At 39.3% G+C, this 27,177-nt stretch overlaps 2 protein-coding genes across 8 annotated transcripts in view; both read right to left on the reverse strand.

Moving 5' to 3' along the window:
- Positions 1–5,797, reverse strand: part of LOC121900258 (ephrin type-B receptor 1-like) — a 106,476-nt gene extending 100,679 nt beyond the window's left edge. For all 3 annotated transcript variants that reach the window (XM_042416427.1, XM_042416426.1, XM_042416425.1), the window contains exon 1: positions 5,407–5,797. In XM_042416427.1, the coding sequence (XP_042272361.1) occupies positions 5,407–5,500 (94 nt within the window). In that variant the 5' untranslated portion in view covers positions 5,501–5,797. The remainder of the gene's footprint in view (positions 1–5,406) is intronic.
- A 5,128-nt stretch (positions 5,798–10,925) lies between these two features.
- LOC121900966 (glypican-1-like) overlaps positions 10,926–27,177 on the reverse strand; it is a 49,485-nt gene continuing 33,233 nt past the window's right edge. For all 5 annotated transcript variants that reach the window (XM_042417565.1, XM_042417566.1, XM_042417568.1 and 2 more), the window contains 9 exons: positions 24,175–24,333; positions 21,557–21,774; positions 20,881–21,054; positions 19,243–19,408; positions 19,005–19,135; positions 17,447–17,584; positions 16,867–16,997; positions 13,490–13,665; positions 10,926–13,130 (listed from right to left, as the gene is read on the reverse strand). In XM_042417565.1, the coding sequence (XP_042273499.1) occupies positions 12,949–13,130; positions 13,490–13,665; positions 16,867–16,997; positions 17,447–17,584; positions 19,005–19,135; positions 19,243–19,408; positions 20,881–21,054; positions 21,557–21,774; positions 24,175–24,333 (1,475 nt within the window). In that variant the 3' untranslated portion in view covers positions 10,926–12,948. The remainder of the gene's footprint in view (positions 13,131–13,489; positions 13,666–16,866; positions 16,998–17,446; positions 17,585–19,004; positions 19,136–19,242; positions 19,409–20,880; positions 21,055–21,556; positions 21,775–24,174; positions 24,334–27,177) is intronic.

The raw sequence follows: 27,177 nt of genomic DNA on the forward strand, positions 1-27,177 counted from the left end.
GTTTTGTACAGCCAAACAGCTTGAATATTTAAATATTATGTATATGCACTGAAAGGACTGAGTCTAAGCTGTGTAAAAGTACTACTGACACATTTTTGAATGTAAAACGCTCAAATGTAATTTTTAGACAGCATTCAGAGACTTAAAAGATTTGCATCTTGACTTGTGATTTGCAAATGAAAACTTATGTTTGATCTGATCTTGCCCAAAAGGATTTGAGACTTGACTTGGGACTCAGACTTAAATACCACCCTTACAAAACAGTTGAAAACTGGCTGCAGCTACAAATACACTATACACTATATTAGAACATGTTGTACAGATTTCTGCATTGGAAAGGGTTGTACATTGTGACCCAAACATTTGGTATGAAAACAGAGCCAAAAGTATGCATTAAAAAATGATATTTTTCCTCAGTAATTGACATGACTCATCACTGATAATGTGGATGAACAAGTTCTTCTGGAATGCAAGAGCAGGATTGTTGAGTTGTGTGAGAATTCACAGCCAAGGTGTGAATATTCATAGTTAAGGATATATTTTCACACTAATAGAACTTATTAATCAAATCACAGTAAACACCGGGCATGTTTTGTTAGAAATGACCTCCTGAACCAGTGAAAACTTTGATAGTGAAGTTTGATAGTCTGTGGGTAAAGAGAAGAATAGTGTCTAATACCATACTGACTGATCTGAAATTGCCTCTTGATGCTCAATTCACCATGGGAAATACAGCACCAAAGACCAGGACTCTGAGTCTCTTTGCAAAAAGTAAATATTCCCACAGGGTCCAAATACCTTACGGAAGAAGAAAACCAAATTTATTCTAAAGCAATTTGAATGCGGTGTGGAAATAAATATTTAATGCTGAAGGGAGGGCCTGAGGAGAAATAGAGTGGGAAACACTAGAGAAAAAGCTTCAGGACTGGTGCAAAGGATCTTTTTCCAAGCTCCTACTTTTCCCCAGTTCAACTATATGTCTGTCACACTGATTGATAACCTGTCACCAGATGAATATAGAAACAGCATCTTTAAAACATGAGCTGGCTGAGCAATGGTGCAGGGTACAGTATGTGTGGTGGCAGTGATGTGTACTGTATGTGCAATGTGTCATCTGCATATCTATTTGCAATAAGTGTGTGATAGGTTTCCCTGAGGAGATCCTTTGTTCGTCATTTGTTGCACACACACACACACATACCCGTACTGAACAAAGTCACAAATTACAGCTTGTCATGTTAATACCAGCATCTAAAACAGGATAGACGATGTTTAACCTTTAGCATTCCCACAAGATGACAGATGGGGCACAGCACGTATGGGTACAGGCTCGGGGGAAAAGGACCAAAATAGTTTATGCTTAGGTACAGAAACGATACGTGCTGTGTAATAATATGTACAGTGAGTGCGCATTTTACCTACAGCGTCACCTCTATGGGAAGGAAAAAGCAGTGTCACACAAACTTCTAAATTAGGCTGAAACTAGCAGCTCTTGCATGCAAAAGTCGAAAGAAAATTAACTCCTCGACCCGTCGACACTCAACACTGACACAAATCAGCAATTTCAGTGACAGAGCCTGCTGCTGAGTGGGCATTTGGTTCAGACACAGATGACTTTGCCACCCCTCCCAAGGCTTATTTGTGGGATATGTAGCACTTATACCCAACAATATCCGCTGGGTCAGGGTTTGCATTGACTTTCAAAATAACAGGGTCAAATGCTGGATTACTGTACTGCATTTTGGGCTTTCTGAATAGGCGCAAATCCTCAGGGAACGTAAAGGTCATTTAACAATTGTAGCATTTTCAGGCGATGTAGATGACAGCAAACAGCTATAGCCAGAATAATGTTTTCCTTATGTTCCTGACAGAAAACGTTTCAAGTATTGTGGATATTTTTCCAGTCTGCATCCAAACTCTAATCCCACATCTGTAAATGCTGCCTGACTTCACTGGCTCAAAAAGCTCCTTATGTGTACGAGTACCTTTGTTAACAGTAGATACGATCAAGAAAATAACATTTCATGTTAAGCACTGTTCACATTTCCTACATCATAATCACCAGGGTTGGGAGTAAAAATAATTTTTAAGAGAAAAGACAAAAAGACACAGAGGCACGCAGAGAGAAAAGTAGGGCAGACTATTACTGGGTTTTCAGGCCAATATGGAAATGAAAAAATAAAACTGAACTGTGAAAAGAACTGTGATCCACTGTTAGGTGTTACATGAAATCAAAGTCCTAATATGTGCAAAATAGGAACTTTAACAACTAATTTTGTCAGTTTTAATTGGCCCAAATCACTATTTAGACATCATAAAAACACAAACAAAAACACAAAATGATCTTGACACGATACGATTGCGCTTAAAATCGCTAAATGATAATATTGAGTTATTGCCAAGTCCTAAATACCGCTATCCATATTTGAGAGCTTTAAAAATATGATAAGAATGTCTCAGCCAATATTTGTTTTTTCACAGTAATATAAATACATAACATACAGTGCCGTAAGCAAAATGGATTTAAAGACTGTACTGCAATTTCTTTTTAAATATCAGCCAACATCTGCAGCAACCCTGATATATGGCTGAAACTAACAATTATAATATACATGCATTTCATAATTGATTCGTGTAAATGTAAGAAAATAGCGAAACATTAATCTGGGCCTCCACTGGAATATCTTTGCATGATTTACAGTTCAAAACAACTCAAGATTTATCCCGTACTGGCCCTTTATGCAGCCCCTCAGTTCAGCCTCTGTCTGAAACAGGCCGTTTTAGCTCCTGTCTCTTTAAGAACCCCCTCTCGATGAGCCCACTCTGTTCTGATTGGTTGTTTCTAGAAGCTGCCCCTCCAGAGGCTACGTAACACTTGTACTAGGATTTCACTTCTTTTTCTCATTCTTTACTCTAAATAGAAACAAGTACATGTTCAGGCCCAAATCTGATCGAAATATGTGAGTGGACAACGTATTGAACAACCTTAAGGCTACAGAACAGACGGCCGTTTTTGGGTATGTGCGAACGATCTGACGTCATCACAAGGAGGAAGTAGAAGTAAAAAGGAGCGTTTTTACATACGTTCACCTCAAGTTTTGGAAATTTGACCATGTTCAACATAGACATCGGACATCGTAACAGTATAAAAATAACAGAAAATCACAAAAACCATGATATTTCCCCTTTAAGCTCACTATTATATATGACACATAAAAGCTTCAAATCATCACATTTGAGAAGCTGCAACAAGATGAAAATGTTTACGATTAGCGGATTATAAAAATAGTTTCCAATGGATTTTCGGTCAATTGACTAATCAATTAATCATCTAATCATCGCAGCTCAACACTGATATATCTCTGAGGAGCCAATCAGCCAGTAATCTCGTCCTCACTGATTGGTCTGGCTCTAGAAAAACAGTCTTAAAGTTTACAGAGGAGAAGTGTACACAGAGCATAGATAACAGCAGTGACTGTGTCAGCAGTGTGTCTGTTTTACACCAACAGACTCAGATCAGCTTATGCATCAGTTCATTAGACAGCTACTTACCATGAAAAGGCCACCATGACCACAAAACAACCCACCACCCACTCTGTACCTATTTGTCTCTCCTCTCGATCTTAACCTCCTCCCTCTCTCCCTCTCACCCACACACACAGCGTTCTGTTTAATCAAAATAGACCTGCCCTTCAACACATTTACATGTCTCATAATGGGGGAGACTCACTGCGGAGCCCGTCATTACGCGCACCATTAAAACGCAGCAGTAGACTAATCCAGTGCTTCCATAAGGGACGGCAGCAGCAGGAACAGGGGGAGGAGAAACGGTAAAGGACATGGGAGTGGAGGCTGTTTGGGGATACTGCAGAGGAGTGTCAAGGAGGAGACGAAGGAGGATGTTGGATCAGTGGATGTGAATATTAGTCTTGTGGAAAAGAAGGAGATGGTTGTGGAGGAGTAGCAGGATGAGGGGTAGAAGTAGCGAGGGAGGCAGCAGGAGCAGTAGGTGATGTTTGCAGAGGGAAAGCAGGAGGAGCAGTACAAGATACTTGGAGAGGAGCAAAGGGAGAAGCAGTAGGTCATGCTTGAGGAGGAGTATATCGAAGGAGTAAGAGGTCATGCTTGTGAAAGAGCAAAAGAGCAGAATTTGATGTTAGGAGAGAAGAAGATGCTCAATGAGGAGCAGCAGTAGGAGACGCTTCAAGGGAAAAGGGAGTTGGTGATGCTTAGGGAGATGTAGGAGAGGGAGCAGGAGTCATGCTTGAGGAGGATGAGTAGGAAGAGGAGTGGGTGAAGGAGTAGGATTAGATACTTGGAGATGCTTTGGAGAAGGAGCAGGAGCAACAAGGGTAAGAGATGTTCCAAGAGGAGCAGCAGGCTATGCTCATAGAGAAGATGATTCCGTATGAGGAGCAGCGAGAGCTTCGGTAGCTGATGCTTTGGGAGGAGTTGCAGGAGCTCACACTTGGGGACGTGCAGTCGGAGAAGAAACAGGTGATGCTTAGAGAGGAGTTGGGGAATGAACAGCAAGGGGAGAAGGAAGTGATGCTTGGGGAGGAGCAGCAGCAGGAGGAGGAGGAGGAGGAGGAGGAGGAGGAGGAGGAGGAGGAGGAGTGGGGGAGCGGGTGGCAGCTACATGGAATAACTGAGCACCTGTGAGCCGTAATTACGATTCACTTTGCTGCTCCAGGTGAGCAGCAGCCTGTAAGGTGATAAAGCTGCAACAGTGCACGCAGAAGGGACAAGCACCGTAACGAACACTAACTATGAGCCCAAATATTACAGGAAAATTACATTCATATAACAGGACGAGCATAATACAATTTAAGCCTCTAATATGATGCCAAATTTTCATTGAAATAAAGACATGGTACAAATTTTACATGTATTTTTATACATATCTATATCATCATCATCACATTTTAATAGTAAAAGCTTTTTAGGTGATTAGAGACTAAACAACATTAATTGGGCAGCATTATAAAAGTACACAAAGCTTGCAGGTTACTTTCTGTGCAATTTTGTATTTTTATGTGAACTGGGATATATAGCCTATATGTGTTCAAATCTGATGGTGTCTGTGATGATGTCTCCAATAGGACACAGTAGCATTCCTGTACAGTTAAAATTTCACTTTTAAGCCCTTAAATACATCAATCTTACTCACTCAGAGTGGACAACTTAATTAAGATAAATTGCGCAAGGATAAAAATCTTCTAAACTGTACAATGAGTTAAACTGTAAGTCTTCATAAGAATATTACAGGAATATTAAACCCTTGTGATTCTTTGTAAGGGAGAGGTCACAGACTTTTGCAGCTTCTGTTTTAACCACAGTTAGTACATAAATAAATTTTTATCCTTCACCCTGCATCAGCTGAATACTGACTTGTGTCCCACCTACCTTCCACTGTGAACACCGGAGTAATCACACAGAGAAGCACCGCAACCCAAGTGGAAAGCATGGTCAAAATCACTCCCCGCCTCTTCTCTCCCATTATCCGGCTGACAGAAGAAGAAAAAAATCCCACAGAAACACGCTGTATTCCTCTGGTGAACAGTCACATCTCCATCCTCAATGTGCGCTGCACCGGCAGAGTCAGCAGGGACTGAAGCGGACTGACTGCTGCTGGATCCCTGCTCCCCTCTCCTCTCATTCTCTTCTCTCTCACACCTTTCTGTCCAATCAGGAGAGAGTATGGCGGCTCGTAAACCAATCACCCGTTCTTTTCCACCTGACCCAAGCTGAATGCCCAAATGCTCAGGTCTCACCCCCCCACCACCACCAACCCCGCATGGTGGCTGCTATGGCGGGACAGCGACACCCAGTGGCGAAACTACAACACAGCAATTAACAAGGTATTAAAAGAAAGGGTTTTATGATGATCCCCTCAGGGAAATGTACAGTCGTGAATGGCTCATTAGGATTGTATGAGGGTCTTTAAGCATTATGCAATAATGACATTTAACTGGTAAAATAGGTAGATTAATAAGTACCACCTAAAGTTCAGCCAAGTCCTAAATACAAAATAAACAGACAAGTTAAAGGATATGGCTGGCTGTTTTCTTTATTTTTCTTATTGTCAGCCAAACCAAGAATGAACTCGTCCTACTTACAAGTATTGTGTGTGTTTCCAAAGCCTGATATATCTTATTGCTCTGTGCTGTAGTCCTCTGTTGTTGTCCAAAAACTATTAAAAACACATCAGTGAGCCACACCGTTACACTTGGTTCCTTTGCCTCAAAGAGCACACAACATCTTGATTTTGTACTTCATTGTAAATTTTGCAAAGAACTTCAGAACAAAGTCAAGAGGTTGTGATATGTAGCATAACAAGCTACCGAAGCTCTGTAAACAGAACTGTGTGACATCTGCTTTACACAGAACTACTCTCTGGAGACTGAAAACGTGATCACTGATATTAGTCTTTGGAGCAATTTCTAAACAAACTAACATGACCAAACTGTCTGTGGTGAAGGAACATGTCGCCCAGAGCAGCGGTGTGGCTCATTGATGAAAATAGAGGTCTACGGCACAGAGGAATAAGATATATCGGGCTTTGAATACACACACACAATACTCGTAAGTTGATCAGTCTATTGTTGGTTTGGCTCTGCATATGAGATTTGCTGACCATAACAAAAATATAGAAAATCATCAGCCATCCTTTAAAGACAACTTACTACAAGTTTTCTAACTTTTAGCTTCAATGCAAGTCTATCAAAAGTGAAACACTTCACACAACTCCTCTCCAGCACACCATGCTTTATTCACCAAACACTTTTGGCTCTCTTGCCTTTGTCAGGGTGGTGTCTGATGTTGTTTTTTCGGCTTGTCTTATATGCAGTCTAACTATTTTAAAAAGATGATGGTAGTACTTTCTCTCTAAATGCACTTTAATACACTGTGCTGCTGACTTCGTTCTTTTGTTTTTTGTTTTATCTCTTGGGATTTATATATTTTGTCTATCATTTTTTAAGGAATTTTTGGATATTTCTCTTTATCCTTTCTGTTGTTGTCGCACTGCTGTGGGCTGGGAGGAACAGCATTTCAGTTTTTTTGTGTGTATGCAAGTACACAAGAAAATAATAAATTAAATCTTGAATCTTGTATACTTAGTAACTGTGTGATGATCTATAAGTCACTGATCAATTGACTAAGGCAATCGAACACAGCCTCAGACACAACCCTATACTGAAGGCAAGATGCTGTAGCTGAAAATTGTTTGGTGAATAAAATGAGGTGTACTGGAGAAGATTTGTGTAAAATTTTGATTAAATTACTAAACTTGACCAACCAGTGGAAAATAATAAGAAATGCCTCATTTTAGTAAATTAAGCATCAGGTGCTATTACATGCCAATGTATTGCACAAAAAATTACTCTCTTGTATTTACGGCCTTAGACGTCCGCAGCTCTGACATAAATTGTCACTTGAATGCTTGTTGAAGCAGATCTGTATTTATACTGTATGTCATTGCTGGTAAATTAACCAGAACAACCAGTAATCTCTCCCAAAACCGGACACTGCAGCACTCACCATGTCTCTGAATTTTGAGAATTTATTTTCAGGATTTTGATACAATCTATATAAAAGTTTGTTCTCTGCTGCTCTGAGTTGGTATTGTTCACTGGCACTGAAGCCGCTACACACCTATGGTTAACCCACACAGGTGTTTTCACTTACTGTATTTTGACTAATTAGTCTGCTTCTCAGCACTGTGTGGGCATGTACAGGCTGTTTGATTAACATTTCCCTGGTTGTCCTGTTAGTTTTGTCACACCTGTTTAAATAGGAAAAGTTACATCTTTTTTTATTCTTCTTGGTACATGAACTTGGGTGACCTAATGTAATTCCCAGCATTCCCAGCAACTTCAACCTGAGCAGACAGAAGTCTAATCAGCCAGACTTACCTGTTTTAATGAATTAATTAAGTCACTTCCTAAGCTATATGAGCAACTTTAACCCTTCCACACCCACTCAATTAAAACCATTTTTGATTAATTTGGAGTAAAAGTTTTCAAGGATTTATTACAGTGTGGGACTGCCATAGTGTTCTGAATGTTGGTAGATGACATATTTCACATTGTTTCAGTTGTGTGTACAATGACCAAAAACGTGACTTATTATCTGATTTATTGATGCATGCAGTTCATTAGGTACACCTAGATAAAACTAATGTAGTATATTACAACAGCCCTGCAATAAATCCTCATAAGGGTTATAATGTTTAGTTTATCATATGTTTTAAAGAGGTGTTAATTTATTTATGGTCATTTTAGAAGCTGTAGTTTATGGGTTTGGGGTTATACTGAGAGGTCTTTCTAATATTATATTCATCCCAGTTATATGAATAAGGGTAGCCTAAATAAAAGAAAGACCTTCCATTATAACCCAATACCATTCAACAGCACCACAAACGAACCAAAACAATTACCATGAAACAAATCAACACCTCTCTAAAACAGATTAAACAGAATTATAACCTTCATGAAGGTATCATTTACTGCAGGGTTGCTGTGTTCTACTGCCAGTTTTGCAGGTATTGTAATATTGTAATATTGGTATTAAAGGTTAATTACTTGTAATACTAACAGTATTTCCTCCTCGGTGAATGTAGATATACTGCAGTATTATGGTGCAATGGGTGAACAGAGAGTACTAAAGTTTTTGGGACCACTGCAGCAACTACTGTGGCAACAATCTAGAAGTTTTAATAACAACTGCAGTGTGAAAACTGAGACTTCACTTTGTTCTACTGTAAAAACAATCTTTTCTGATACATTTCAGCCCCCGATGGCCTGGGATCAATTTAGTCTTGAAGTCTCTGTTCTCTCATCCTCTGCAGCTCCCTGTCTCTTGCACTGTCTGTATAAAGGAGAAAAAAACGCTCCAGATCATTGCAACGACATTGCATTTTCCAGCCCTGACAGTCCATTTGCAGTCTCTCAACATGGCATTTTACTTGTCAACAGCTTTTATGATGCTACACCATGTACCAGTACAACAATAATTTTTTATTCAGTGGCTATTGCATCCTGTACACACATCGACCAATATGAGTCATGTATGTGTGTGTGTGCAGGAGAGAGACACACAAATACAGGGAGCTGCTTTTTATCTTAAAGCCAGCAGTAGGAGATATTTAAAAATTTTCAGGAAACAGCCATATTTCCAAAAAAAATACACATCAGCTAGCACTGAGTTTGTTTCTTTTAAAATCACAGGTGGAGACCCAAAAATCGATTACAGGCCCGCTGGCTGCCACAAGAGCAGTGCAATTATGTGATAAGGTTACATTGCTTAAAATTGTGCAGCAAGAGTTGGGGAACCTTTTGCTCACACCTGAGGGACTCAAAAGAGTGAGTGAACTCAGATCGTGGACAGACAGCTCAGGCAGTGTCGATAAATCTTCTTCATGTCTAGACACAACAGTGGTGGCCTGGGGACTGCTGTACATCTCAGTAAAATTCTGCTCAAATTCTGCTTTTACTTTTCACATTATTCACCAGTAATTAGAACTACTACCATTATATTACAGGACAAGACACATTGCATCTAAAAAAAGGGTTCGACTTTCAGTCCAGGTCACAGATATTGTTTAAAAAATATGAAATGTGAGCCCTGTAGACTGAAACATTCAAGACTTTTCTATCATTTAAAATAAAGACCTACAGTGAACTCTTTGCATGTGTGCTTCCAGTTCTGTTTCATTCTGTTGTATCAGATTTCAAACATCATCATTCATTAAGTCCGAATCCTCTGACTAGAGCAGGATTGTCGTCGTCGTCCCCCCCACCCCCCCACCCCCGACCCTCCCCCTCCACCCAACACACACAAACAACAAGTGGCCCCGTTCTCCCCTAGTAGGGCCAGATGAGGCTCGTCAGTGCCTTTTCAAAGAGCTGTCTGTTTATTTATAACTGAAGTGCAGCTGGCAAGTCAAGTATTTTACTAGAAAAAGAGCAAAACAATCCTAGGTTTGATGTTCTCATTTGGAGCGGGGTAATAGTTGGCCTGACTAAATTGCGTGGCCATAGAGCATCGGTACAGGCAGTACCAGTGGCAGAGAGCTATTGGTGCTGGGTCATGTATTTTTGACTTATGGATGAAAGCCTTTGTACACAGATGAAAAACTGTATCAGATGACTTCATATTATTCACTTTCTTGCTGAGCATTAGATGAGAAAATCAATACCAATCCCATTCATGTAGAATAAATATGTAGCTGAGTTCACACCATGTCGGATGGATGGGAAAGACGGCTTTGTTAACGACTTGCGAGCATTCACATCATCTGACAACAAAAGAAGGTGTTATAATATCTTTTGAATGTAAACACCTTAAAATATTTATTTTATTGTTAATGTGATGATTATAATGATTTTGCATGTTGTTGGTTTTTTTTTAACTTAAATGTCATTTTTCTTCATGATTTAACTTTTTTTTTTTAACTCTAAAATATCTATTTTATTTTACTGTCCTTGTCTCTTTATTCAATGTTTAACATTTGGACTGTGATGAAATGGACTGTGTTATAATAAATAAAGTCTTAAAAAAAGATAACTGACTTAGTCGTGTGAGGGTTTAAAGTACTGTACATTGACAAAATTACAATACATCCATAAAATTTATCCATAACGTGAATGCTATTTACAAGCCCGAAATTTGTAATTACGATAACTTAGATAAAAACTAAAATATGAGCCTGGTAGGAGGATTTTGTTACAAAAAAGCCAAGCTAGCTGTTGCTAACTGGCTCTTGGCTGTAGCGCCATATTTAGTGGACAGATATGAGAGTAAAAATTGATCTTCTCACTAAAATCTTGGCAAGAAAGCGAATAAGCGTATTTCCTAAAATGTTCATCTATTCCTTTAATACACGTAAATCAATAATAATCAAATCAAACTGTCCATGGAAAATCCACTGCTACAATCAAACAGAGTTTAATGAATGAAATGTGTGATTAAATACACGGATGAATAAAAATCACCTTAATACACAACCCCAGTGTGTGTAAATGTGTTTGTGTGCAAGAGACTTGTCATTTGTGTGAATCAGGAGTCCTGTACTGTATGTCCCAGCAGAAGTGCAGACTGAAACAAAGGCATGCCGAGTAAATGATATATTACAAGGCAAACACAGTAGCTATACAGTATAACAGTGTTCTGCAAAAAATCGTGTCTACAAAAGTCTCAACTTTCAACCTTAATTGTATCCCAATTCCACACAACATACTAATTGTCTTTGTATGATTAGCATACTCTTTTTTTTGCAGTTAGTATACAAAAATAATCAACATACTTTTATACTAACAGGAAATTATACAATATGTGTGCCAATGCATGTCAATCAGCAGCGACTTTAACTTCACTGCAAATTAAACTTTACAAACATCAACATCAAGATGTTTTATTGAATTTGTTGAATAAAGATTTCATAGTTTTTTTTTTGTTTTCTGATGTGTTCCTGTAGCTATTTCACCACCATCCGAATTTTCTTTTTTCCATTTTCACAGCTCCTTCAATTTATTCGTACAATGAATCGTAAAAGCACATTTTTTACACTTAAATTTCCCACTTTTCCAGCGTGAACACACCAAATACTCAAAACGTACTTAGAATCAGTGTGTAGTATGGATTTGGGTCACAGCACTCTTTCTTAGTGATGCATTTTTTTTAAAAAAAACAAAAAAAACCCAAACATTATGCAGTTACAAAAACCTGGCTTGCTCCCAGGATTGTCACAAATGTTGCACATATTTGTGTTTAATGTCTGCTGTCAAGATGTAAAGAAAATATTTGTAAGGACACCAACGTACAGTGTAAGAAGTGCTTTGGTATGACCTACTGTATATCACTATAGCTGCTACACCTGATGTGTTTCTTCCAAGACTTAATATCAATCAGTTACTTGGAGTCCTTTTTCGCGTTACTGTGCCATATGTTCTCTGTGGAGTTTTTTGTGTTTATTGTAACCAGACAAGTCAGAATAACGTGCAGTTTTCTGCCTTCATTGCAAGACAAAATTATAGGATTTAACTGCTAGTCTGTTGTTGTTTTTAAGTGCTTTGATGAGGCTGCTTCTTTCTTTACAAAGGTGATGAGTTGTTAAAAAAGTGGTCATTTCCTTTTGCTTTTGAAATGCTTGAGTAAACAGTAAAAGTGAGGCTAAATCTTGCAATCACAACATCTCATACATTTCAGGAGTGTGATAATTTATCTGCAGTATTTCAAACAAATCCTACTCAATGTTTCTGTTATGCCGACACACACCAAAACATCTGGACGACTACATCACGGATTATGGGGGATTCACTGCCAATATAGTGTCATACTCTACATCCATGGCTCAATATGGTGCCAGTCTTTTAGCTAATGTACACAAACATTTACAGCTTACACAATGTTTGTTAATGCAGACAGCCTTGACTCCAGTTAAAAAATTAAATTAAATTAAAAAGCCTTGTTGAACCCACCACGTATCAGGGTACTACACACTTTTTCACTGAGCTCTGCCGTCTGCTGACTGGATACAGGAGCTAAAAGGACCTGATTAAAAGTCAATAAACCGTTATCATCATTCCCATCATTATCTTCATCCTCATAAGTCATCATTCTCTTTGTCTTCTTCGTCTTCCTTGTCTCCGTCTTCCTCTCTCATCATCCTCATCCTTTGAATCCACTGAAACCAGCTCAACAAACTGAATCACACCCAAGCAATGACACATTAAAACTGAGCAAAACAAAACAAAGAAAATTGTCACTTTCAACTTTTGCTCCTCTTCTTCACAGAAAATGTTGTCCATTCATTCCCCAAAGGTCTTTTTCATTTTTTTTGGCAAAGTTACAATCCAATCTTCCCCCCACCAAACCCAGTTTGTCCGTCCCATGGTCCAGCTCTACTCTAGACTTCAGAGTCTGATTAGAGGCAGCGGCGGTCCATCATCGCTGAAGCAGCAGGATGGCCAGCGGGAGCAGGAGGAGGAGGCTATGGAGGCAGGTTTGAGATGTGGCTGCGCCTCTGACTCGGTTGTTGTCTGGTGGGTAGGCATACAATCCCGGTCTGCCCCGAGGACACTGACCACCTACGCACATACCGCTTCCTGAACCACTGATGTCATCACCTAGGAGGTCGACAGAGAAGGGGAAGAAATTGTTGATTATTTTTTAAGATCAGATGAGTAGAAGATTAGTTTTTCTTTTAGAGATAAATGTCACCTAGTTTGTATTCTGTCCAAACATTTTAGGGAACTGTAGGGTGCTTTCTGTAATCATTGAAGGATTGGACCCAGATGGAAATAACGATTGGATGGCAAATTATTCTCACTGGTTTAACAAAATGAAAACCATTCATTAGCTTCATGCAGTGGTGTTTGTACCTGCATGTGTGAGACACCTGGAACATAACAGAACGAACAAGGTGTCTCATATATAAGATATTAACACTGGAAAGTACTTTTACAAATATTAGACAGAAACCCACTTGCATCCTGGAAATCCACATCATTGCCATCCAGTGCATTTTTCAGCCTGTTGCTCATAATTTTGAGTTGCATGATCTGTTGCCGGATTGTCATGTCTGGCTTGGTGATGTCAAGCTCCACTTCTGGGTTGTTGATCTGATTAGCCAAGCCATCACCCATCACCTCTGGAAGGTACCTGATTGGATGAGATGAAAAGATGAAAGATGAAAAGGGGATTGTGGCAACATCATTAGGGCATTTTTGTAAAAAAAAAAACAACCTTATTATGGGTGTAGGGGAAAGGATCTGGTTAATGAGAGGGTACTTTTTTTAAGCAAGGCTCTATTTGAATTTATTTACTTAAAAGCACATGCATGCGCACTCAGTAAGTCTGCACAGCTGTGTTCAATTTTCTAAATTAAGTGTGGCATTTTTGCTGACAGCGGTTGTCAGCAGATAGACTAACATACTGTAATACAGCCCACACATGCACACAGACGTGCTTGTACTTCTGTACTTGTGAGGATCCACACTGATAAAGTGTATCCCCTTCGAGACATGGGAGGTTTGACTTAAGTTTTATGAGTCACTCACTAAAGAAGGTCGGGTTTTCGAGTCACTCGAGTCACTGAATCAGTCCCCACCTTACTAGTACAAATAAATAAATCTGAAATCTGAAATATTTCTCTTGGAGACTGTTGGTGATTTGAATGGTTGGTGTTTGATGGTTCAATAGGAATTGCTGTAGTGTTCACGTTTGGACATTAATTTCAGCTTGCCAAAGTGGTTGCTTTATTACAGGGCTAGGTTAGATACATCTCCACAAATACAGTAAATATAAGAGTTGCACAATAGTGACACGTTGTCTCACCTCATCTTCACAGTTCGCACTAGCTAGCTAGCAGGTAGGAGGGGTGAGTCAGTGAACAGGTTAGTGGAAACGAGGACTTGTCACTCCCAAGTCAGTAAAAAGAGTTGTTCGTTTCAAATGATTTGTTCATGACTCGCTCATCACTATCACCTTGCCCCTAAGCCTACTCTTACCAATCATAACTACATGTACAGTATAACCCCCAATTCTTACTTACGGCTGGGAAATCAATATCATAATATGGCAGAATAATAACAGTATTGAAAATGTATGTAAAATTACAACAAACTGCAGTATACATGTCTAAATCAAAAATTAATTGTGACTAAAAGATCATTTTAATTACCTTTTTTGTTTGGAATCATTCATTTGGACAACAAAATACACTGCCATGATATCATACTACTAAAAGTAGATATATGATAACATATATATAATATTATTGCCCAACCCCATTGTTATCTTAACTGCAAACTAAACCTAATTGTGTACTACAACCTGTTTTAAGGGTTACATTTACAAACAGCCCTTTAAAATCTCAGATGTCCACATTCTGGGTTTAAAACTCCTACCTCACTAAGATAGAGGTACAAGAACACACACACACACACACACCCTGTGCTTAGTGGTGGGGTTTAATTCATGTTCTTGAAGGTGCTTAAAATATATTTAAAAAGCCTATTTAAACTCTATACTCCGACCCTATTTTCTATCTTCCACTGGAAGGATTTATTGAAGCTGTAATTTCATGTGACATTTAATGAGCTCATTGAAGGAAATCCACTAGATGTCGCTGTAGTTCAGAGTTCCAAACAATGAATTCAACACAATTCATCACAGTTAAGGGCTCATCATGCTGCTGCGGACTTGTACGCAGCACACGCGGTTGCATTCATACTTTTTCGGAGGTCTGCGGACACAGACGCGTTTCACACGTACCTGCTAGTAAACAACGTTGCAGCGTAATAACTTCCCAGAGCTGTAAAATCCACTATGTGACCATTACAAACTACTGCTAAGTGTTTTCCTGATCAGACTTTAAATGCAATAATCTGTTACGCCGACCAGACTTGCTGGATCGTATTTCATTGTCTCACCGGCACTTTGAAAAACACAACCACACCAACACAGCCCCATGTATTGTTTACACAGTGCTATTTTTCAGTCTGAATGCAGCTGAGGAGTTCCTCTGTGTTCCTGAACAACAAGAAAAAGTAGAAAAAAGAAAAGTACAGTACATGCACAGAGTAGACGAAACAGGCATTCCTGTTTGCTTTTCTAGCACATGTGCAGTTGATGCGCTTGCTATGCATACAGTCTGCACAGTCACAAACTTTGGGCTGCGTGCGGACCCTCATGGACATGAGTGGATGACGACTTTTACGTCACACGGACCAACAAGGAGCCTCACAGCCGCTGAAAGTATGAACTGGCCTTTATAATTCACTCTCTGCCATATCTGCACACACACATTTTATATTTCTTTAATCTGTCACACACACAGTCAGCGATTCATCTATATTTCATGTCCTTTTCTCACATTATTCACACGCACACACGCGTGCGCACACATATCTATATTTCATGCCTTTTGAAATTCACTGTCATATATTTCTGAGTGTTCTGCTCAGGATAAATCTAATCAGCTGGCGATAAGCCAACCACTTTAAAGGATATGAGATGTGTGGGGGCCAAGATAACATGTATACATATCAACATGGCATCAAATTGTTTTATAATCCATTTACACATGGATTAAGCGAGGCTAAAAATGTGCAGGCGTGTGTGTGTGTGTGTAGCTACAAATGCATGGGGTTTCAAATTGCTGTATATAGAAAAGATTTCCATACACCTCTGCTTTCAGTTTGTCTGAGAAGAAATAGTTTGTTGCCTCTTTGTTCTCAAACAAAAGGTACAAATGTCCTTGTTGAAGAAAAGATCTAGGCTGTGTTATAGCATCTTTATCTAGCTATTTCTTCTTTTCTTCTCTTTAAAAGTTAGCATCTTAGTGTTACAGAATATGCGCTTTCTTCTTGTCACGCAGCTTGTGTGTGGGCTGCATGAATAAAACTTGTGCTGAACAGATTGCAGACCTTGAAAGTGTTTTATTCAACTCTCTGTAAGATATTTGGGTGGAAGAGTAGTTGGGAGTGTCGAGGCTTGGTTGCAGGAACGTCAACATCAACATGGGTTCAAGGATTGAAATCTGAAATATATATAAATCCAAGAACGAATGCAACCATGATGGACTGACATTCAATGCTCACAACATTTGAAGTGGTCAGACGTGTAACCACAAATGAAAATACATACTTTAAGGGAATAAACTTCAATGAAACATTCATAAATTAAATAGCTAAATGGCAGAGAGACAGTAACATGACATGTAAGAAAGATAATTTGTTTAAACATTCTAGAATTGTAACTCCAATACTGAATCAAACCAAAGACAGATACATTTTAATGTTGAGAGAAAAAAACTAAACAAGCTTCTTCACATTTTCCTAGAGTGGGTTTCTTCCTCACCTGGCTTTAGTAATGCCATTCCAGCATTTATCCTGACCGGCGCTTCCTCCTGCCAATTTGCTGCAAAGTGCGACAGGGAGCTGGAGCCAGTACTGCCGCATTTCCCTCAACTTGCTGGAGAGATCTGACACCTGAGAACAGAGACACCCAGAGTTTATGTGTGGGTAGGGAGTATCAAGAGTAGATTTGAGAATCCTAAACAAGTTAGTGTTTTTCAATAAAAAGCAACAGTATACCTGTAAATTAATGCAATCTATCCCTAATGTAATATATGGATAGCCTTGACAAAGTCACTTACATACACTTTTTTAGTGTCTTATAAGTCCATGTGGGCTGGCGACTTGTATGTGTTTGACAAATAACACAACGAACATGGGATGTGTTCTCAACATAAAAAAGTAGTGCAAACATAAACAGAAATGTATCTGTTTTAAAAAAAGATAAGAGATAAGAAATCCTGCTGTACATCTTTTCAACCATTCATTCAAAAACACATCAGAACAAAGGCTACTAACTTACAGTAAATATACTGTTTTCTCACATACACACTCTTGTCTCTTTGTCTTTTATACATACACACCTGCATCTCCAGTCTGAGTCCAGCAGTGGGGGAGGGTTTGTACTCTGAGGCGGTCAGCGAGCCGCTCTTCTTCCTCTGCTCGTGTAGCGCGGGACTTCCTGTCTCTGGTTCACCTGGAGTTCCACATGTCTGGTACACCTAAACATCCAGACACACACACACACACACACATATACAAATACTTTTCAGCACACATGTAATAGAAGCTGTGGACAATGTTTCTCAAAAAAAACATCACCTCACATTCCCAAATACAGCTCTAAGATATACTGTATTACAACATTTGTGAGTGCTAGTAATATCCACTAGATGTCGCCATAGATACATGTTTAAAACTGTAAAGCTGTTTTGACTAACGGTTGCCTCCTTTTACTGCCAGATTCATTAATTTTTTAAATCCTACATCTAACATATTCAGGCATTAATGCTGCCTACAGTGACATGTTGATTCGACTTGGACTTTCTGTCTCATTAGTCTTCACAGTAAGAGAAAATGTACCAACTGATGAATACATTACACTTGATTCAACATGTAAAAAATTATGGAAACAGGCAGAGGCAGAGATTTAAAATAAACCACACTTTAAAAAAGTACAAATCTGCTTTGCTTTGAAAACAAGGCCAAGACTTTCTGTCTTTTTGCTGTTCCCACTGCTTATTGAATAAGCCTGGGTGTCAATATTTACCACATCTGTTATGTGATGGAAAATTATGGGAGCCTAGCAACACACTAATGCTATTAACCCTCATTTGGAGGATATATTTAGACAACCAACAAAAGTTAGTGCTGAAGGGCTGAGCCTACTACCATCGGAGAACATTCTTGAGCGTTATGTCAGGAATGCAATTGTTCCTTAAAGGTAATAATATTGATGAAGGACAAAAGTAGAAACTGTAGAGAGCTACAGATACTTTGCTACAAAAGGCTGTAGTTTCTGACACATGTGATGGTGTTATTTTACAGATTATTGATTGGTATGGTATTGGTATGGGAATTTAAATGTACGAAACAGGAATAAACTGGGAAACAATGTCAAGGCAGTAAGTAAAGTCACATTTATAGCAGATAAAGAAAGCACAGAAAGCTAAATTCATCATATCAAATCCAGGCCATCCTCTTCTGAAGGAATTTGGTTTCCAAAAATTAGGTGCAACAGGTTCCAATTTTCATTTATACCAAGTGCAATAAGTGCTCTTAATTCGCCACCCAGTATAGCACTTTATTTTTGTTATATTTTCTCTTCATGTGAGTGTCTTCCTTGCATTTTAACATGCATCCTTTATTTGTTCAGAATTGTGTGCATAGTACCAGCACTTTTAATGTCTTGAATTGTGTTTTTATTGTGTTTATGTTTCATGTTTTTGTGTTTTAATGCTGCCTTGCTACATAAATAATGATCTGGACTGAGCTGGATGTTGTAAGCATGAGCTGACATCTTACTGGAGATAAAATGCTCCTAGAGAAATGTGTTTGTGTGTGTGTGTGTGTGTGTGTGTGTGTGTGTGTGTGTGTGTGTGTGTGTGTATTCAAGTGATGAGCCAAAGTGAGCCATCTTACTTTTGCTGTGAATGTGTCCATGTTTTCCTGTAGGAAGTGCACAGCCTCAAAGATTCGCACAGGAATGGAGGAGAGAACCACATCGAGACTGGGCTCCATGCTGAAACTAGACGCCACCTGGATCATGGTGTCTGAAGAGAAGAGAGAGCGGAGAAGATGTTCGTACCCACTTATAAGAACATCTGGATAACCTCTGCCTTTTACCCTTCAAGGTCTTACTGTACTGTCTGAATCTCACCTATAAGATTCTGCCACTCGGTGTCGAGGTCGGCTTGGTTGGCCAGGCAGCCCTTCATGACGTTGGAGCAGTAGTTGGAGCAGGGTTTGACGGAGGCCAGGCCGCGACAGTGAGGACAGTAAACCAGCTTCATCAGGGCCTTTGCACACTCTGGACTCAGAGAAACCTGAAGAGGGTTGATGGGACAGTTAGCATTACGAACCTCATGATGGGTAGTGAAAGGAGGACATTCACATCCAAAGTGACCTATTATGAGATGTGTTATCGCGGTTTTCCCCCCTCACTTGGGGAAAGGTGGTGACTCAAGTCAAAACTTTGCTCTATCCTTCCAAAATTTACAAGTACAAATAGCTCAAGGGAAAAGGATGAGCAGTAGAGGGCGGTGTTGTAACATTATACAGGGCACAGCCTGAACATGAAGGAAATGACAGCCCTGCTTGTTAATCTTTCTACAGTACATGGTTTCTGTTACGGTGTCAGCTTCTGAGTATGAACACAAGTCATGACAGGTGTCCGGTTTCATAGTGGAGTACTTTTACCACTACAGGTGGTACTACAGGCAGGGAGTTAACGGACTCCACCAGTGAGGTTGCAAGTTTTGGATTACACTTTTGCTTTGTTTTCAAATGAATGCAATACAGTTTTAGCTGTTTGGATGCATTTTTCCTACTAGCTTTCTCACATTCACTTCTATGCAGTAGGAAAATCAGTCAACAGACACTCGAAACGTCATTTGTATAATCAGCTATCAACATCCAAGTCTGTATTAATTTGTGTAAGTGTTATTTAATCATTGTGTGGTAACGAGCTTTAAGTGATGACAGATTTAAAACATCTGCGCTCATAATGATAATGTGTCGACCAAAATGAATACAGACTCGGTGTTGACAGTGATAACACAAACATGTTTCAAGAATGTGCTCTGATTTTTTATAAAGATTGGAAATTAATAGAAACTTGGGATGGTAGAAAAAAAATGTGATATCTAAAACACTGCAGCATGGTTTGAAAAATAGCTGTGATATAATTCAGAGTTGTCAAAAATAGATTAAAATGTGCAAAATCAGTGGTGTGGTTCTTTAAAGTGACGAATGGGGATAAAGCTTATCTAGCATACGTATGTATAAGGGCGTGAACGAACAGAGAGAGGAGTGTAAGAAAGCCTTGTTGTGATGATGTGAGCTAGTTCAAGCCTTTTCACTAAACGCAGAATAACACAAACGCAGTTGCATCAGTATTTGTGAAAAAAATAATTGCATCGAGAGCTGCAAAAACACCATCACACCCATAATTTGACAACAACATTGTCATCCCTCCAAATGAGAGCTTTGTTCTGATGGCAGAGTCTGACACTTAAGTTTTGATGATCTTTGTGTTTTCCAGTTTTAGGGTGGAGACATTTTCTCTGGCAGTTAGGGTGTGACGACCATCCATCATATCCGCTTTCTTGGGACTCAGCCCAGCAGGCTTTAATGACACACACACACACACACACACAAATAAATCATTCTCTCTCACTACGACACAAACAACATATCTTTCACTCTCAATCTCAGTTTCTTTCACACCAACTCATCATGACTCTCTCTGTTTGTCTCACTGCATCTCCTCTCGTGTCACAAGCACACACACACTCACCTGTGAGACCTTCCTGACAACATCTCCGCTGACTACCAGGCCCTGGATAAATGACCTGGCTGTGACAAAAGCCCGGATCACCTTCGCCTTCATGTCCCTCGGGACATCTCCAAATGGCCGCAGCGTCTCCTGTTGCTTAGCAACACACTCAAGGTAGTCCTCTGACAAGATGACCTGTCAGACAGAGGTGACGGTGGACAGCAGACATGATGTAGGGAGAAGTATGTTATTACATTTAAAAGACTACAAATAATACCTCTCCTCCCTATCAGGAGAATGTAAATCTGCGATAATAGCGTGATAATAGACAATAGATGAAAAAACATTGGACGTGCAAGTGACGCATCCAAAAACGGAAATTTTATCAGCTTGTCACGTTGTGCAAATATTTAATCATGCCTTTACAAGCTAGAAGAGAAGCAACGGTTGAGAAGAGGCAGCTGAGCTCTCAGCTGAAAGGATCAGCAGAATAGTTTACAAATCCTTCAATTATGTATAATATAGAGTTTGACTATTATTAAGGTACAAGTTCAGACATCAAAAATAAGACTGAGGCCGCCATATTGTGACCTAGCCTCTCCTCTTCCCTCCTATCTCAGTCATAATACCACATAAATAAATAGGTTTGGTCTTCTTTCTCTTATTCAATGAACGGCAGACTTGAAGTTGAACTCACATCTGTCGGCGTGGAGCTTTTAAAGGTGCGTTCCAGGAGGCGAGACCAGAATTCCGACAGGGTCTCGTCCAGGTTGAGAGCGGAGCCCCTGTAGTACTGTCGCAGGTCAGAGTAGAGATCTCCATAGAGACGGGTGTTCTGGGAGTACAGGGGGCCGAGGGGAGACAACGCCTCCTGCAGGGAGCGCTCAGATCGCCCGTGCAGTTCAGTGAAATAGGCTGGAGGAGGGGAAGAGAGGGAAGAGAGACATAAGGGAGATGATAGTGAGCAGAGTTAACAAGCAGAGGAAAAGGAGGAGAGGGGAGGAGGCTTCTTTTGGCAAATTGTGATTAACTGAAATAGAAAAAGCTGAATGGAAATATTTTCACAACAACCTGAACATTAGGCACATGTTTGACAAATCATAGCCTTGTTAAGCTTATATAGCTATCGTCTTAGCAAACAGTTTTTTTACACATCCAGAAGCTGCAGAATAACATTTATTTGGAGTCATGTTTCTGGCCGCTGACTAATGTAAGTTCAATAGTAACTCATCCTTTAGCTCTGTTTTGGTTGTCACTAACCTCTGCAATAATTTAACTGGGTCTTTAGCTGCAATGCTCCATGATGCTAGTCGCTAACTTTGTTTGTCTTCCACATGGTGCTGGGAAGGTTTGATACGGTGGTTTAATTAAACCTTTGCTGCTGAAAACAGCAGCCTGCTGTGACTGGAAACAACACTGATGAGAGCTGTAATAGTGACCTGAAAGTTGTAGGTTGTAAAACCAAAACAATGAGCTGAAAGACGCAAAAACCTCTTTAGAGCTGAGGGGAACTACATAGTTGGGTGACAATTCTCTATGGGTTTGAAACTAGGAATGATTCAAATCATAAAAAATATTGATTTGTGCAGGTTTAAAAGATCCCTGCAACGATATAGCATTGCACCTCTACTGTATAACACTGTCAGACTCACGATAGACAGCTTAAAGAATCAAAATGTATGCAGCCGAACCAGAGATATCATCTTTTTTTATTCCATGCACTCTTTTTTCTTGTCAAAACCAAGTGCATACATTACCCACAATGCAACTTGACCTCCAACAGTTCAGTCAGAGATTTAGGTGCGTCATGCTAGTAGCAGCTAATATAAGCAGAGATGAGGAGCAGGCCACAGAGGTCCGGTAACCTTTCGTCTTTCTAACTCCACACCCCCAGATTTTTTTTTTTTTTTCATTTTGAAACTTGTAGTCTTCAGCCTAATCGAAGATGACTCAAGTGACATCACTTGAGGCAATTTATCAGACTTCACGCAGCTCCCCTCTGGAGCCACAAAAGGCTTTCACATATATAGTCGTACTCCCCAAGACCCATAAACAGACTTTGATGTGTAAAGTTTTGCGCAATTCCCTTTAAAGTGTAATTTCATTTTGTAGAAAAATTATCCAATAAGTAGCGATACTGAAATACTGCTAAATGAAAGATTAATAAATAATTAAATTGCTTCTCAGGTGAAAAATGGACGATGGCTTTGGATGGACTGAAAGTTAAATTACATCCAATGGATCCAACTAAACCACGTGTGCTTGATATTATCATATATATTATTTAATTGAAAGATTCTTTTCTCATTTATGTTCAGTATATTTTTTTGAAAATTAAGTCATTAAGCTGATTTACTCTCTTCCTTACTCACGTGATTATCACATCTAATTCACATTTATTTCTTAACATTTTTAAAGGTTTCTTTGAAATCTTCTCTGAAACCAGATGGATACGCAGAGATAGAGAGGTCAAACAGAGAGAATAAGAGAGTCAGTGAGCTGTCTCTGCAGTATATTGGTCTGGGCTTTTCCCTCATGCTTCAAAGGCTGTGGACCAGTGCCAGCCTGCTCTAACCACAACCAGATGGACGGCCACATTACTGCTACTGAGGTGGCCTGCTGCCTTCAGATAATAATACTGTCCTCCTCTGGCTGGTCCTCCCCCTGCTCTCTGTTCCTCCTTCCTCAGGTTTTTTGTTTTGACTCACTGTTTCTATTCGTTACTAATGACACATTTCTCACTTGCTGTATTTGTCTCTCCCTATTGTTAGCGGTGACACTTTATCAGTCTTTCTTCCTCTCTCCTCCTCCCTCCATCCCTCCTTTTTTCTGATGTGCAGTGATCTGCAGACTCGGCTCCTCAGTGGGTCAACTGCTCATTAGCTGAACCAGCCACGGCCCCGGGGGACACCCCTCCGTTTGTGTGTGTGCGTGTTTGTGTGAACGCACACAAGTGTGTGTGTGTGTGCGTGTGTGTGTGCCCCTTCGAGATCAGGGGATCGGCTTATCACGTTTCATTGTGTCTGGCTGACTCTGCTCTCATTATAACACCCAGTCAGGGGTCCCCTTGACGCACAGGACACACACATGTTCTCCCTCGCATACACACACACACACACACACACACCGTTACTATTGAAGCTGCTGTATTGACTGCTGAGCACAGCCAGAGCTTGTAGCGAACACAAACATTAAAATACACAACCTACAAATGTCACACTCCTCTGTGCTCACCGCTGAAACATCAGCTCACACAGTAATGAGTGTTCATCCTGCAAACGCGCACACACACACACACAAACACAGCCTACTTACTGTCAAAGCTCCTGTGGAGAGCGTTGAAGGCAGCCTGCAGCGACCTGCCGGCCTCTCTGATCAGTCCCTCGGTTTCTCTGGTGCTCAGACCGGCAAGGCTCTCCTCCATGGTGCTGGTACAACAGGTCGGGCCCTGGGGACACATCCGCAGATGTTCACCTGGTGCAGTGGGGAAAACACAGAGTCATTAATTAATTTAACTGTATTTCATTTAAATAATTTACATTAATTGACTATAAGATGTCACCTCAACGAAACACCAGGGCTTTGACAATACAGTAAAGGAAGTTTAAGACAATGTCATTATATACAAATGTATATATTTTTCATTTTAATTGCTTTAGGAGATGTAGTATATGTGCTAATTATAGATATATTACTACTACATAACACACATTTATCTACACTGAGTTTACTTTTTCAAAACTCTTCACACATTTTTTTCACTTAACCAAAATGCAGCTCAACGCAACAGTTAATCTCACATCCAAAAATGTGCTAATGGAACCGAAACACTTCATATCAGACACATCAGTGATGCCAGCTGTGCTCAGAGGTGCGACAGACCTGAAACTTTCAACCCGCGACCCTCCTTTACTGGTCTCCAGTCTACCAGTTGCGACCAATGAGACTAAAGATTTTTTTCTTTGATTTGTTTGCCTATTATTCAGAGGCCTGAAAGCCATCAAATGATATAATAACTCAGAAGAAAGTAAAGATTAGATGATAGTCTGAAAGCATAAATGCAACAGAGAATGTGTTTTGTTCTGCTTTAATATATGAAACATCTTATGACCCCTCAGATTTAACTTGCAACCCCTTTTAGAATACTGTTTTGATAATTGATGAATTGTTTCAGTCCCTTTTCAAGCAAACAAGCCAAATATTCTTTGGTTTCACCTCCATAAATGTGAGGAGTAGTTGCTTTTGTTTGGCATATAGGACAGTAATACAAATATTGTTGAGTTTTGGACTGTTGGTCAGAAAAAAATAAGGAATTTGAAGACGTCACCTTGATGTTTTCTTACAATTTATAGACTAAATGATTCAGAATTGAATTAAGAAAATAATCATTAGTTGTAGCTCCAGTCCAGGTTGAGAACCACTGCTCTAAAGGACAACATAATTCTCTAACTTATAGGAAAGCATATAATTCCCCAAAATTGGACATATGAGGTTTTCATATGACGATAACAGTAGGACACATGCGGTTAGGAGTCAGACGCTTTTACAACATGCTGCCCACATACTGTATTAACTCATCAATAGTTTAACACTTTGATAGAGACCATTCTTCATTACTTTTGGTACATATTGTATTCCTACAACTTGTTTACTTTTGCTTGAATTGCAATCCTGGAGTGTTTTTTTTTTTGATGCAGTACTGCTGTTTTTTGCCTAAGTAAAGTATTTGAGTGCCTCTCACCGCTCCATAAATCATTTATTGAGCTCTTGAAATCCTTTTAGAGTATGTATAATTATTGTTTTGTGGATTTCAACCTCGTTTTCCATACCTTGTTGTTTTATATTTTCTGTAGCTGTGTTTGTCTGCACTGTTTTTTTTTTTTTTTTTTTTTTTTAATATTTGTTTATTTATTCATAAACTTGATTTTGATTCTGTAATAAAATCCTGTTAAATTTTTGGCTGTTTCAGATGTTCAGCAGTTGTTTGTTCTGCTGCTATAGCAATTCCGGTTGCTGCTCAGCTAACATTTACATTCAGTCTTTTGTGATTAAAAGCAAATATTGACATATCTTTTATCAACTCCTGGCATGCCTTTTATTGAGCATTATCAATAACAAAATTACAAAATCAGCATTTTATCACCTTAACAACAAGTCAGGGTGATAAAATGATAAAACAAGATTTGGAAAAATTGATTCATCCTTTTATCTCCAGCAAAACTGATTACTGCAGCAATGGACTTCTGACAGGACTTCCTAAAAAGACCATCAGGCACAAGAGTTCAGACTAAAACCAAAACATCACCCCAGTTCTTAAATCTCTGCACTGGTTGCCAGTAAAGCCACAGAACTGATTTTAAAGTCTTATTAATCAAATCTCTACATGCATTTGGCCCTAAATATATGACTAATATGCATGAGCAATATAACCCTGCGAGACCCGTTAGATCAGTGGAAGTGGACTGCTAGTGGTGCCCAGAGCAAAATCTACACAAGGAGAAGCGGCTTTTAGTCATCATGCAGCACAGCGCTGGAACCAGCTGCCTGATGGTCTCAGGAACGCCCGACAGCAGCTTTTAAATCCAGACCTAAAACCTTATTGCTCCAAACTCAAGGTCTTATTATTGTTATTATTGTTCTTATTAGTATTTTTTAACATTTTAATTTATTTATTTTCATTCTTTTTTGCTCTTTTTCAATTGTGTTGCTTTAACTTCTCTGTAGAGCACCTTGAATCTACCTCTATGTATGAAACATGCTTTATAAATAAAACCTTGACTTTGACTCTTGTTTATGGAATCTGGTCATTTTCTGGTTTGTAATCATTAGACAGTAGCAAGGTCTGAGAGATATTACATTATTTACAACAGTTATATACAGCACTCCAACAAATTTTCGACATAGCTTCTAATGAAGTACTGGAGCAGCACTTGGAAGGAGATATTGCACATAAGAAAAAAACAGATATTGCACCACAAACTTAAACTTAAACTTAAAAGGTCAACTGCTGTCTTGGGAATTAAATGTAAATGCAACATCCCTGGTTTGAATCTGGCTATTGTATGCTTTCCCTCATTTCTACTATTTACAATCATAATAAATGCATAAATCCACGAAAAAAACATTGTCATAACCTTTACAAGTTTGATCTGGTGTCATCTTACAGGATGTACTGTTTGATTGGCCAAAAGTGCAACACAGGATATAACAGTGGTTTTTACTCACGCTTCATATCCAACTAACTAAAAATCTGCATGATCCACGACCCGAAACTTGAACCTTAATCTTGAAACAATGTGACTCTGACCTTTTACCATA

The sequence above is a fragment of the Thunnus maccoyii genome, chromosome 7, assembly GCF_910596095.1.
Source record: "Thunnus maccoyii chromosome 7, fThuMac1.1, whole genome shotgun sequence".
In the NCBI taxonomy this organism is placed as follows: Eukaryota; Metazoa; Chordata; class Actinopteri; order Scombriformes; family Scombridae; genus Thunnus; species Thunnus maccoyii.